This window comes from Sebastes umbrosus, chromosome 16 (genome assembly GCF_015220745.1).
Source record: "Sebastes umbrosus isolate fSebUmb1 chromosome 16, fSebUmb1.pri, whole genome shotgun sequence".
Classification (NCBI taxonomy): domain Eukaryota; kingdom Metazoa; phylum Chordata; class Actinopteri; order Perciformes; family Sebastidae; genus Sebastes; species Sebastes umbrosus.
Window position 1 is genome coordinate 4,811,758 of NC_051284.1, and position 14,558 is coordinate 4,826,315.

Genomic DNA, 14,558 nt, shown 5'->3' on the forward strand with positions numbered 1-14,558 from the left:
TGGTCTCAGAAACATGCACATACATAATGTCATGTTTATGATATTTCAGTTTTAATTTGCTTCTTCTATAAGAAACACTGCTCCTTGGTAACATAACACCATTCATGAACATGTGACAAATTTAATTTTTCCGATGTTTACAGTAGAAAATTCATAATAAGCTACTTGTTGAGTATTTTCAGTCAATATGTTTCACCTTTACTTAATAAAAAGGCTTTGAGGATGACAACTATCCTAAGAGTCTGTCTCAGGTAAACTTCCAGTGCATCATCATGATAAAGTTAACTACAGGACTCAAGGTGAGCTATAGCTTATAGCCAGATGTTTTGGTTTGTATGCTCCACGACACACAAACAGTTGGAAAACAGCATAGCCAAATATGGCCTTAGACTTCTATTTTAAAACCCCTATTTGACCAGTATGAAACAACCCGCTGGCTGTGACAGGTATTTGCGTGTCAACACGCCTTAAAGAGGACATGAAACGTGCATGTTTTTGCACTTGTAGTGGTCAAATATATTAGAAAAACCACGTTGCATGAAGTCAGATTTAAAAAAAGTTGTTAAAACCAAAGATATGACAATTTTAGTTTCTTAATTTCTACCAAGCTATCTAGCTAGCGAGCCGCCATGTTGGTTTATGATGGCTATGATTTTCTTTTTAATTTGCCACCAGACATTTTGTGACGCCTTTTCGGCAGTTAGTGTTAAAGCCACTACAGAAATGGTGCTGAGGATATACGGCGGCCAGTCACCTTTGTTTTGGGGGACAAACAGAAAAGCGGAATGTGTGGTGGCAACATCGGTGTGCGACTACCGGGGCTCCCTCGCCCAAACCGCCCGGTGCTGCCGCTGACAGTGACAGCAGCCCACCGAGTCGGTGGTGTCCGTGTGCGTGTTGGCTTGGGAGTAACGTTATAATTGATGCTTCAAGAGAGGGAGAGACGGAGGAGAACACAGGTAACATTGGACCGATGATCTCTCAAGTGATTGTTTTGGTGACATAGATCACGTTTAGGAAAAAAAAGTTTTACTTTGTGACGGTAGTTTTGGTATGCTAATGTTGAGCCGGGTAGCTATAGCTAGCGGAAGCGGTCTGAATGAGACAGCAGAAGAGGAGAGATAGGTGATCAGAGAGGGGAGAGGACGGCAGATGGACAGACAGAGACAGGTGATCAGAGAGAGGAGGACGGGAGATGGAGACACAGAGACAGTCAGTCCACATTCTGTGGAGACAGTCAGCAGCAGCTGGACTCAGTGCCTGTTGGAGGACTCTTTCAGTGCCACTAGCCAGCGCTGCAGTAACGTTACTGATCTCCGTTTCACTGTCAGTTTATGAAATGGACTGTTTTGTCCTTGGTTTTAACATTGTAAAACTCATCTTTACATCCAGGAACAATACAATAGTGTCTCCTCTCTTGTTTCTTCTGTCCAGTGTCTCCTCAGTCTCCGTCTTTCACGGTCTCTACCGTTGTATCTGTGTAACTCAGCCGAGCCAACCAACCTGGTGATGTCACAGACTAGAGTACTGCGACATGGCGGCCAGAAAAGTTAAAAATGGAGATCTTTTTTTGAAATGCTGACATTTGTCATGTTTGTTACATATTTGTTGAGTAAAGTGGAAATCCATCTAGTAAACCAGATTAACTTGGTTGACTGCTTCATGTCCACTTTAAGGCTTAGAAAATCAATCTAATTATTTTTGTTTTAACGTGTAAAAAATATAGCGCGTCAACACAAACAAACTTTGTGTTAACACACATTTTTATGTCTTCTAAACACAAAATCTATAAGATGTTATTTGCTCAAATGGCCTTCCAAAAAAAGAAAATAGACGTAAAGAATGTTGCGTGTGGAAAGTGCACCAACTTCAACACTGCATATCGTTGGGTCCCCAGCAATGCACCCGTGTGTGAAGTAGATCGGATGAATGGACAAACCCACAGACACACAGATTCCTTGCTTTACATTTAGATAGAAGTGTAACTTTGCTGTCAGACACATGTAAGATGGAAACGCCTGAACTTTTGGCCTTGGAAGTGACAATAGGTTACTACTACTCTAGGTAGTAAGCGGTGCTTAGTTACGGTTGCTATAAGCTATGACTGGACAATCACTGTATGGGGTGGAGTTTAGCAAACGGTCAATCACAGGGAGTACAAAGAAGAAAAAAACAATGTAAACACAAAAAAGAAAGTTATTGCCTCACAAAAAGTTTTACACTAGGCCATGACATCACAGCAGCATTGGAAATCTGTATCAGACCATACCTGGATGCAGATAGTTCACAAAGCAAAACTTGCCTAATGGTTTAATTTGATTTGTGTTAATTTCCAATTGTTCATGCATATTAATGTAACTACATCAAAATGGACTGTTGAAACATTTTTGCGCGACCGAGCAAATGTCACTGTGTACAAAATGTTTCCATCTTCCTGTGCAAGTCATGCATTCTTTTGTAGTTGTTTTTTGTCATCTTCTTAAGGTTCTGGCCTTCCACAACCTGTTGCATGGAAATCCTTTTATGTACAGCTGTTTTTTCTTATGCCTGCCATATCATTCAGTTGGACATTGGGTGTACTATATGTTGTTGTTTTTTTAACATTCATTTACAGAACCCCATGTTAGAGAAATAAATGTGTTAGTTTATGTTTCATTTTAAATCCAAACAGACAATAACGTCTTGTACTGTATGTCCTCCTCGTTGTGACAATCTGAATGGGGTTTGATAACAATGTTTTTCACTGGACTGTATGTACTGCAAGAAAGTAATGGTTGACCAATTTATTTTTCAAAATAAAATCTCATCAATCACAGTTCGTTGGTCTTGTCCATGGCATTCTGTCTCATTTGTATGTGTGCTTGTGTGATTTTTCCTTTTTTTGCTGATGTATCATGATCAGTTGATTAGTCATTTAAGCTCTATCTCCATGTACTGCCTGCTTTTCATTACAAGCTTTCATCACATATCAAAGCCCATTGTGGATTATGGAGTCGGCAATACACTGTACTGTCACTAGATGGTGATACCGCGCTGTGGCAAATATTTAACAGAGAAGGATCAGCAGACGTAACATGAATGAGCTTTCTGCTGGTGTCACATCATACATCAAATCCTGAACCAGATCAGTGGATCACTGTACGTTTCAAAATTCAATCCACTCCTCCGACTCATCATCGGTTCATTTGGTTCTGAACAGCTCCTTTAACGGAGCAGCTTGCATCAGTTTACCAGGTAAGTCTCCATTCAACACATTGACCTGACTTAGAGTTAGATGAGGTCATGCAGACTAACAATTGTGAAGATTTATGTGCATTAAAGCAGATATATTTAGAAATTTCACATAAGTACTGTTGTAAAAGCAGACTGAGTAGGGATTTCTGGCACAACTTCACCTACTTCCAAGGTGCATGGAGAAGGGAAAAGGTCCGAAGAGGTAAAACTACAGCAACACTTGTAGCATGCAGAACAACGTTATTGTTTTAAAGGTCCCATATTGTACTAATTTTCAGGTTCATACTTGTATTTTGTGTTTCTACTAGAACATGTTTACATGCTGTAATGTTCAAAAAACCCTTTGTTTTCCTCATACTGTCTGCCTGAATATACCTGTATTCACGCTCTGTCTGAAACGCTCCGTTTTAGTGCATTTCAACAGAATGCAACGGAATTGCATTGCTAGGCAACAGTTTGGGTCCATGTTTACTTCCTGTCAGATGATGTTATTTACATACACTACAACAGGAAATAAACTGGGACACATGTAGAATGTTTATGTTTAAAACCTTGCAATGGTCTATATATAGTATATTTGTGACATCACAAATGGACAGAAATACTAACGCACAATTTCTGAATACGGGCTGTGTGTATTTCTCCATATATTGAGTGTTTTGATAGTCTAACAGTATTTGTATGGCACTTAATTCTGCTTTATAATATAAAAGACGTGAAAATCTCACTTTTTACAATATGGGACCTTCAACATGTTTCGGCTTGTATGGCCTTCATCAGGGGTCATCATTAAACACATCACAAATAGCATTTAAATAGGGTAGGTATGGAGCAGAAAACAATTTGAAACATATAAAAGACAACCAATCATATACATCCACCCACATAGTCAATGGGGCACACAGAGATGGGCTGTTGGATATATAGTCATGTGGCTTCAGGCCAAATCACATTCCTAAACTGGCAGAGATGTGGGATGGGCCAATAAAGGACATGGGTGACACCATATTTGGTCCATATACATAAGTCCATTTTTTTGGAATAAAGTGTTTTCAAAGTATACCACACCAAACAGCACATTTTGGGTTAAGACCTCCTATAAGTCTGAGTGCTACCCCTTATATTTATATGGTATTACACCCAGTTGTGTGTGTGTGTGTGTGTGTGTGTGTGTGTGTGTGTGTGTGTGTGTGTGTGTGTGTGCGTGTGTGCGTGTGTGTGTGTGTGTGTGGGTGTGTGTGTGTGTGTGTGCGTGTGGGTGTGTGATTCTGGGAATGGCTGGATTTCCACAGGTCCCAGCACCACCTGTCAGGAGGACTCATGTGCCAACATGGGTATTTGTATCCAGCAATGGGAGAACTACACCTGTGACTGCTCCATGACGTCCTACACTGGCACTCAGTGCAATGACCGTGAGTACTGATCTCACTATTAAATCAAGTCAAGTCCGTGTTTATTTATATAGAATGAAATCATGACAGAAGTTATCTCAAGACACTATTGATATAGAGCAGGTCTAGACCGTACTCTGTAATTTACAGAACATTCCCCCCCATGTGGCAAGAAAAAACTCCAGTTTAGCGGGTAGAAAATTGAGCAGAACCGGGCTATGGGTGGGCGGCTATCCGCCTCTACCGATTGGGTTGTCTAATGTCACACATGTATGACAAAGAGTGGACAACATCAAACCCACTAAACACCTGGCTTGTGTGTGCTTAGAATGATGATAAACGTGATAGTAAAGATAACTACATTTCATGAATATGCTGAGTTTTACGTGAGAGTCACAGCAAAAATCTGTATTGACCATCAGTACTGACAGCAGTTTGTGGCTAAAAAACACAGACTGCACAACCACTCCAGAGGCTGAACTCGCATGAATTCAGCATGACAAAAATTCACTTTGCATGTGGCTGCAACTCTTCTGTAGCCGGCCCCTACAGCTGTACACCTACAGCCTCATGCAAAGTTGAAATTCCAGACATCTGCAGTGACCTGTGGATATTTACCCCCATCTACAGTATATAATCCACAAATTCCTACAATGACACAACATGCAAACAGATGCTTACAGTTCTGTGTGTGATTTGATTGTGCGTGTGATGTGAAAGGTAAGTGATGGCTGTCACACATGTCTGAGAGTTTCATCAGTGGTTACTGTGCTTGGAAGCACGTGTACCAGTGAGTACGCCTTTCACACTGAGTCACCACCTTTCTGTAGCAAAACTATTACAATGTGATAGAATGTCTGTCCAAGGATGGACTATTATAAACCTGATCACTGGCTGTTCACCAATTCTCAACGCCTTTGAACTTTTAAGGCAAATTGTGATTCATCGCATACAACAGCTGTTTCAACTATCAAAATCAATGGATTCAAAGAATGTCACATGATCCACATCACATGAAGGTTTCAGGGTCTTGAAGCTGTTCTGGTGGTAGGGGTAATGGCTCCTCTTTTGGAAATTGATCATACTAAGGGGCAGCGTACAGACGCATATAGAGATATAGTATCTTCTTCCAACAACTCATTAGCTCAATATAGTCCATGTGCCAGGGGGCTGGTCATGCCACTTTGGAGGGACCATGTCCCATAGGGATTTTTTTGAAGGTCTATATCATTAGTGTTGGAAAATGCATGATAGCAATGCAGCAATGCAGAGGGTAACCAACACACAATATCATGAAGTCATATATCATTGTAAAGCGTAGACTATATTCTATCCAACGGTCACATTGTCATGACACTCAGGTCAAGAGAATTTGACCTTTGACCTCTAATGCTGCAATGGGGCAAATTCTGAATGCCACTGCAAATGCCCTTATAACTAGCTTGATACTGATCTGATGTGCCCATGGATAGCAGCATAAGATAAAGAGCACAAAAAGAGCTTTAAGATGATATTATATGAATGACAACAATAACAACATTTCTTATCAGAATAAACAAAACTTTGTGCAGTTTGTATCTGATGGAATGTTCAGAGCTTCGCATTGGATTCTGTTATTGGGGCAGTTTGTAAATGGCTTTCTAAGCAGCAGAAACACAAAATAATACAAAAATTCAAAACACTGTACTAAGAAATTAATTCTCGGCCAGGTTTATCCATTATTTTATATTTTCCCACTCTTACCTCGTTGTCAATATAAACATGTTGCAACTGATGAGGCCCCGATTCAGTAGCAATGGGTTATATTCCAGGTGAAATGTGCAAATGATGTTCACTTTTTCATAAAGGCATGAAACTTGGTACGCATGCACAGTTTGGGGCCATGAACATTTTCAGATATGGAGCCATCGCAAAAACGCCTCGGCCATTTTACTTTCCACCATAACCATATTATGTATTTCGCATCATATCTCCTGAACCAAACATGATAACACAGAAAAGGTGATGTCTACCCCTATGTTTTACAAGTGTTTGGATTGATTCAGAAAATGCAATTACGCCAAATTCACACCAGGCAGTGGCAAAGTGCGAGCCCCCGCAGCTTTCCATTGATATTGCATGGCAGCTCGCCACAGGCCCCACTTCGCCATTGCTCTGGTGCGAATTTGGCATTAGGAAAAGGTTCTAAGAAAGACAATTCCTTTGACTTCCTGTTTCCTTCTCACACCCGGGCCACACTGGATGCAACTGTTGCGTCTCTCACATGTGTGGTGACCACACCCACAGCGTTGATGCTACTCCGCTGCTGCTGTCAGCCCTTTCTTTCTATATAGATTTTGCCTTTCGTAATGGCCATTTCATTTAATTTCATTATAATGATAATAAGAATGCACAATTAAAAGCCGGTACTCTATTAACTTATGGAGTCGTGCAAGTCCCTGCATTTTCCTGCAAAGATTTCAGAATAAAAGCATTGTGTTAACAAATGAAGGAATTCTGTCCACATGAAAATAAAAAATGCTGGATGGCTTTTAATTTGTAACGGAAACAGGAAATGAGCTGCCTTCATAGGGTGGCTGGGCTCAGCCTTAGAGATAGGGTGAGGAGCTCAGACATCAGGAGGGAGCTCGAAGTAGAGCCGCTGCTCCTTCGCGTCGAAAGGGACCAGCTGAGGTGGTTCGGGCATCTGATCAGGATGCCTCCTGGACGCCTCCCTTTGGAGGTTTTCTGGGCACGTCCAACTGGTAAGAGGCCCCGGGGTAGACCCAGAACCCACTGGAGGGATTATATATCTGGTCTGGTCTGGGAACGCCTCGGGGTCCCCCAGGAAGAGCTGGAAAACGTTGCTGGGGAGAGGGACGTCGGGAATTCCCTGCTTAGCTTGCTGCTAATGTCCCGAATAAGCGGAAGAAAATGGACGGATGATTGGAAGATATCAAACAAACCTTTGTATGAGGATACTTTGCTGCAGTAAACTACCTGTATCTTCCAGGGTTACTTGATTAACTATAGCAATAAATGTCTCATTAGCAGGCCCATTGCCTGGTCAATGATCCCACTTCAAATGAATGCAGGTTATTTAGAGAGGCTGGGGAAAATACCGCCTGTTCAACAGTCAGCTAAATAAAAAATAGCACCTTAAATTCACTTGATTTTTTTTTTTGTATTATCATTAGTAGCCATAGTGGTTGTTGTTTAACTTTATGATTATTATTACTATTAAGTACGTTACTATTAATTTGAGCTTTTAGCCCGTTCAGGGCGGGTGGGAGGAGATGCTGGGTATGGTCAAACAAACACAGGACTTTCACGCAGATGACCGCTGTTCGGGTCCCGTGTGAAACCAAGTCAACTTTGACTTATTTTACCATACTTTTGTTACGTAACTTACGTACTTAACGCCTAACCCAGCACTTTTGTTGCCTAAACCTAACCAAGTAATATTGTTGCATAAGTAAACCTAAAAACCAAAACCTACATTGGAAGTTTATTACCTCCGCCAAGGCCGAAGGCCTAGGAAGGAGGTTATGTTTTCACCGCCGTTGGTTTGTTGGTTTGTTGGTTTGTCCGTTTGTCCGTTTGGATGATTACTTCAAAAGTCCGTGATGGATTTGAATGTAATTTTTTGGAGGGCTGGGGTGTGGCACAATAAACAATCCATAAGATTTTGGTGGTGATCCGTATCATGATCTGGCTTCGGGATTTTTTTTAATAACTCAGCTCAGCCTGTGCTTTAACACCACAGGCTTTAAGACATGCGCAGTGTAACTGATGACGCGTTCATGACGCATCACCCTGCCTCTTTCCTTCTGCCTGCAGAGAGAGACAGAGAGAGAGTGGGGGGTGGATGGAGGCAGGGACAACTGTAGATTCGGCGTTTTTCGACAATAAGCTCGGTGAAATTACAGTTGAGTTCGACCAAAGCACACTTGGTGATTGTTGGAAAGAGTAACGAAGATGGTTTAGGTGAGTTTTATTTTGTTTCAGTCCAGTTTGAATGAAGTGTTTTAAGATGCTCCACTATGTACCCCTGATCTCAACATAAACAAAAATACACGTGGATGATGGCGCAAGCTGAACGGAGAGGGGCAATCATACTCGGGCAGCTTGGCGGAGGTCTGCGCTCTCCGAGTGCCATTCTAGTTTTGAAAAGGGACTGTATGCATGTAACGAGAGGAAACTTTACATTTCCTGTGAACATGGAAGTTTATTTTGAAAAGACACTATGCGTGTAACGAGGAGGAAACTGACACGCCAACCCTGATATGTCGAAAACTGATCCTAGAGGTGGTACCTAGAGCGTCATAGTTTGAAGCATAGGGCCACTGACCAAGAGGCGGTATTTGAAGAGTTGGGAGTGAGATATGACCTTCTACCAGCAACATTTGTCATTTTAACAGCCAAAACCAACAGTCAATGCCTGGTAAAAATGAGAGGCTGCTATTTGAATGTTTACGCTGCTCTTCGCTAATAAGCGTTAATAAGTTAACAAATCAATGTATTTTGCCTATCCGGGTTTCGTCACTGGAGCACCAAAATGTTAGATGCTAGAATTCAATACAGGGATGAACATTTGGAATAAACTGATCAGTGCGGGGGTTTTACATGAGGTCTTACAGGTATTCACTGGGCATCAATGGGGGTGAGCCATCTGGTCACATGTGAGCAGGCTGGCAGGCAATCAGAGCAATCAGCGGGGTGACAGGAGTCAATTTTCCCCTTCACTGGTCTTTATATTTGCCCTGCTGCGTACTAGATCATTCCCATCGATCCCTCAACCTCCACTCTCCTACCCCGACCATCAGCACCAAGTGCATGCCGTGAAGCTTGTGTCTTTATGCACAGCAGCCCCAACTTTAGTCCTGGCCTAGCTCTCCAGCCATTCCTCTCTGGATGTCAAGAGTGTCAGGATAGTAGTAGTTAGAAAAAGTGCACAAGATAAAGCCATTTTATTGCTCTCAGCTTTGTGTTCCTTCCCTGGGTAGTGCAGATAGGTGAGGTTGGAGAAGGAGAGGCTGATGTTTTTTTTCTCTGTGTAATGCAGAAGGGGAATGAGCTGTGTTAATACACCGTTAGTTGATAAGTGGAGGATAATGTGTTTGTTGACCTTCACCTGGCCCATCTGCGTTTGTGTAAGCTTTGCACCTCACTGTTCCGCCTTGCATAAATCGAGTTGTAAAAAAGCAAGACAACAAGAAATAAAGAGTGAAGGGCGGGGGAAATGGGTTCTGGTTCCTCCGTAGGTGGGAAAAACAGCCATGCATCACACTGGACAGGTCATTTGAACAGTGCAATGCTGCATCTGAGTGTTCCTGAGATTAGGGAGGGTAATAATTTCTGAGGACCATGCTTTATGTTAATGTGACAGGCCTCGCTGTATATTTCTGCTGAGGCACCGTCTTTGTGGTGCTTAATTTTCCATTAATGGAACTGTTGTGTTAGTATCAACAGCCACCTCAGAGATTTAGACCAGCCCCGAATGAACTCGTTTTTTTTTTTTTTTATCGCAGTCAACCTCTGATTATTTCTCATGTGTGTATACATAATCAAGGACATTCCAGACAAAACAACGTTCTTCACCGAAAACAAATTCAAGTTGTGGAATGATTTTTGACAGTGAAAGTTAACTTTTATACAGCTTTTTCCTGGAAGGTTAAAGCCGAAGTAGGCGAGTTTTCAAGCAAATATGATTTAAAAAAGTTATTTTTATAAAACGGTCGCTATATCGTGACAGTAGTACATGAAACAGGTAACCTGAAAAAAATCATGTGCCTCTGTGTCCTCCGGTGCTCCTAACAGAATCTGCAAGATTTCACAGACCGGAGGAAAACAAGCAGTAAGAGCTGATCTGAGGTCTGCTGTCAAGCTGCCGTCTATGAGAGCCGGCCGTCAATCACTGGACCAAACAGTCAAACTAGGCAGCGCTGATCAAATATGAATCAATATTATGTTACGTTAATGCCTATTTCTCTCCTCAGATGTTTTCAGAATCATTTTGTAGTGCACGGTTTAGCTGTAAAATTAGAACGTTTTTGACGCCGCCGCCATTGTGAAATCTGGTGAAGGGACGCCAAATTCCGGTCACATGGTTTTTTAAAGCCTGAAAACAGAGCCATGAGGAGGAGCAGAAGTCTAGTTATCTCTCAGAACACTTGAATTACAATATGCTGAAAGGTTATTATGGAATCTTTGCCCAATGATGCCAAAAATATACTGCCTACTAAATCTGGTACAATACATCTGACATCTGAGATTAACTTTTTTTTTTGTACATGGTCTCTTACAAATAAATTAAACTAACTGTAATTGGTTCATATTGGTTCTGTTCCAAGACAGCGGATCTAGGTACCTCTTTGCAGCTGAAAATTAAAATAAAAGCACAATAAAAGAAAAGAAAAGCTGCATTTTTTTGTACTAGATATTCTACCAATTACATTTTTCATATTAGTGTGCACCTGTTTCACTGGCAGCCCCCACTTTCTCAAAAACCCAGATGTTCAGCTAACTACTTGAACTACTTAAAAAATTTAAACCAGCTAAAGATTAGAATAATTAGACATTACACATTGCCCTCTAAGGCACAATGAAAATGTAATAGAAATCATAAATGACTGAAGTAACTCCCAGAGCGCATTGTGCCTCATTCACCGGGATCACAGCGAGGCAGAGCCAGGCCTCCATGGTTCAGTGGCCCAATCAATTTTTACAGCTCTTGTTTGGATAACCCCTGTGCTTCTGTTTGCCAGAGACACTGTGGTGATGAATCACAGAGGCCATGTGGGTAATATGAGAGCACCACGACCAGAAAGTTGCAACAGAGTTGTTTCAGCAGCAGATAGGGTGATAGTAATGAGGTGGTTTCTCTTGTAATCTTCTCAGTATGAGTGACAGGCAATTTCCTTTTATAAATCCCAGATCAACTTAGAAATTTGCGCACATGGATCAGCTTCATATCCTCTACATGCCCACATTCAACCATAAATGGTCAATGCAAAGCACCTCATGAATGTTTCTGCATTAAATTGAGCCTGTCGATCAATGGTTCCAGAGGAAGACCAAGAAAAGGAATTTTTCTGATACAGAAATTGACTGGAACGGAGCGTCCGCCAAATGAATAACTTGATTCAAGGCCGTGGGCCGTGTGATGTCTCCAGCCACGGTTGGGTCCCCTCGTGTATGGGTGGGACTCGCGGCTTTTGCGTGGAAGAATCGAGATGGTCTCCTGGGAGCCCCCATCGCTGCAGAGGGGCTCTTTGGGTCAATTTCATCTGTTTAAACACTTAAGAGGAGGAGAACTCACAGCTCAGTCGTCTTTTGCCTCTCGCCCAGCCAGAAGTGAAACAACGTGAGGACTGCTTCTACTTCACGAGATGTCCCGGCCCGAGACGCCCCGGCATCGTCCTCCCCGTGCGGATCCGGCTGAGCGGAGAGGCATTTGCGTCAACAAGTTCCTGCTTAGAGTAAAATAACAGTGCAGAAAATGACTAGGGAGGGTGTGTGAAAATATATCTCACCCGGTCAAGCGGTTCTGAATAACATTAAAGACAAGCTGTCTGAGGTGAAACATTCAAGGACCTCGAAGTCAGTTCAGTGTGTTTCACTCGTTACTCCTCGTTTTTTTGCAGTGATTTCACAGATCGACATGCACAAATCGTTCCAAGAATTGTCTGCGTGAGGTCTGAAAATATTACCTCGAGGAGGAACACTGTTCAGGTCAGCTTGACCCAGGGGGAAGAGAATACTGTCGTGTCTGTTTTCCCCTCATCTATCTCTTCACGGGTGAATGGAGGTACAGCACAATGCCGCTGGGTCTACGGCTGCATGCACGGCCGAGCCAGATGAGTTCACGGACCTCATCCCGGGCTCGGTCATTTGGGTGTTGTTCCTGGCTGATCTCAACACGAGAGATGGGAGTAATGGATCACAGTGACGTGACATCAGGCCCCATTAGCGGCTCTGCCCTTTCCATGTCGGCCCCCAATGGGCCAGTCTTCAGTTTATGGAGGGCTTGGTGGTGGAAAGGGCCAAGATAAGATATCACAGCTGTGAGTGGATTGGATGGACAGGGAACTGAGACTGGGATATTCTCTCCTTTTGAAGCCTTTGGAGGTGGATTTATCTTCTCTGGAGTAGATACATTTCCTCTCAGCAGAGGTCCAGGCCTTATTAGAGAAACAGGCTGTGTCTGTCTGCACGAGACAGAGGTTTTTTTTACTCCGCGTACTTCCTGGTTCCAAAGAAGATGGGAGACTTCAGAACCATTTTGGATCTTCACGGCCTAAATCAATGCATTGCCCGCAAGACCTTCCATATGCTGACCATCGGTGACAGTGTTGACTGTCATGCAGGTGCTAGGGTTCATGGCAGCTGCTCACCCAGTGGCTCCTGCAGAGGTGGTTTGCCAGCCTTCACTTGGATGCCAAGAAGCACAAGCAACGTTTGGTTACCATTCCCCCCTCGGTAGAGGACGAACTACACTACTGGGGGTACCCACAACACCTGTTGAAGGGGACACCGCTGGGACGAGTGACCTCCTGCGTCCCGGACACATCCCTGACGGGATGATGGATAGATTGGAATTGCACTACAAACTTTACATTAGACAGAACAGGAGAGGAACCTCACCTACAGTCAACCGCCTCTTTATCACAGATGATTTCGGAGGCTGGTGTAGTAGATGTATGGAGGGTCAAAAATCCCCAGGTTAGGCAGTACACATGGGTTAAGGTGTGGGACGGGAATGTGAGCACAGCCAGGCTGGATAGGGTTTACATATCACACGGTGTGTTCCAATCCACGTACTTCCGGAAGTGCACTTCAATGTAGTGCACTGTGTGCACACTGTACTTACTTGAGTAGTGCGCAAATTTCAACGGGGTAGGGTCGTCTCAAATCTAATACTCTGAGGCACGCTTACCGGAAATGACGATCGCAACATTTCACCGCGGCTCGCTACCCACCAAAATATCTTCTTCTTCTTCTTCTTCTGGGTTTTACGGCAGCTGGCATCCTTTGTGTTGCACTGCTGCCTCCTTCAGGTTTTACCCGTCCACTACCCGCCAAAATATTTGCCTGCTTTGTTGATCAAGAATACACAGAAAATGAAAGCAAAATGGAACTAACGTTTCCAACGTCGTCGCCTACGCCTACAATGTGTCCTCCTGTTGGCTGAAATGCACCAGTATGTTTACGTACTGTCTTGTTTTATTCTGTTATCTACGTAGCCCATATACTTCTATAAGGCACGTTGTTCAGCACAGCAAAAGCTCCTGCATCATCTGCCGCCATTTTCACATGTTTGAATAGTGGTCATGGTCCCGTCCCTTCCGCTACGTAGCCAACATGGCAACAATTGAGTGTGAAAAGTGTCCAGCGTTCCACACTCAACGATTTGACCGTTTTGAGTATAACATCCGGGTACTTCGAGTGCACTGCATTTTGCCATACTTCACAGTGTGAACGCACTTATGCACTCAAAATAGTAAGTGGAAGTACAGAAGTACGCGGATTGGAACACACTGGCAGGGTTTTAGTAACAGGCTACTGAACAGTCACATTCACCCAGCAGGTTTCACTGACCATCACTTAGTCACTTTAGATTTTCATATCTCACCAACCACTAAAGGCAGCTCATACTGGCACTTTAATGTTAAGCTGCTTCAGGACAGCGATTTCTGTGAGAAATCTGAGATGTTCTGGGGAATCTGGAGACAAAGGAAAAGAGAGTCCTTAAGTCAGTGGTGGGAAGTGGGTAAGGCACATATACAACTGTTGTGAATTCTCTCATGCTGTCAAAATGGCAGCCACTGTTGGACAGGATCACCTAATCACAATCATTCCCCTGCCTGCTGACAACTACAGTCAGGTGTGCCTCAAGCCACTGAAACCAATCATCCACCTCCCCCTGATTGCCAATTGCAGTCAGGTGTGTTT

The 14,558-nt window shown here is 43.0% G+C and overlaps 1 protein-coding gene across 9 annotated transcripts in view; it reads left to right on the forward strand.

Moving 5' to 3' along the window:
• Nucleotides 1–14,558, forward strand: part of nrxn3a (neurexin 3a) — a 187,800-nt gene that overhangs the window by 135,583 nt on the left and 37,659 nt on the right. For all 9 annotated transcript variants that reach the window (XM_037796373.1, XM_037796375.1, XM_037796376.1 and 6 more), the window contains one exon: nt 4,527–4,646. In XM_037796373.1, coding sequence (XP_037652301.1) covers nt 4,527–4,646 — 120 coding nt within the window. The remainder of the gene's footprint in view (nt 1–4,526; nt 4,647–14,558) is intronic.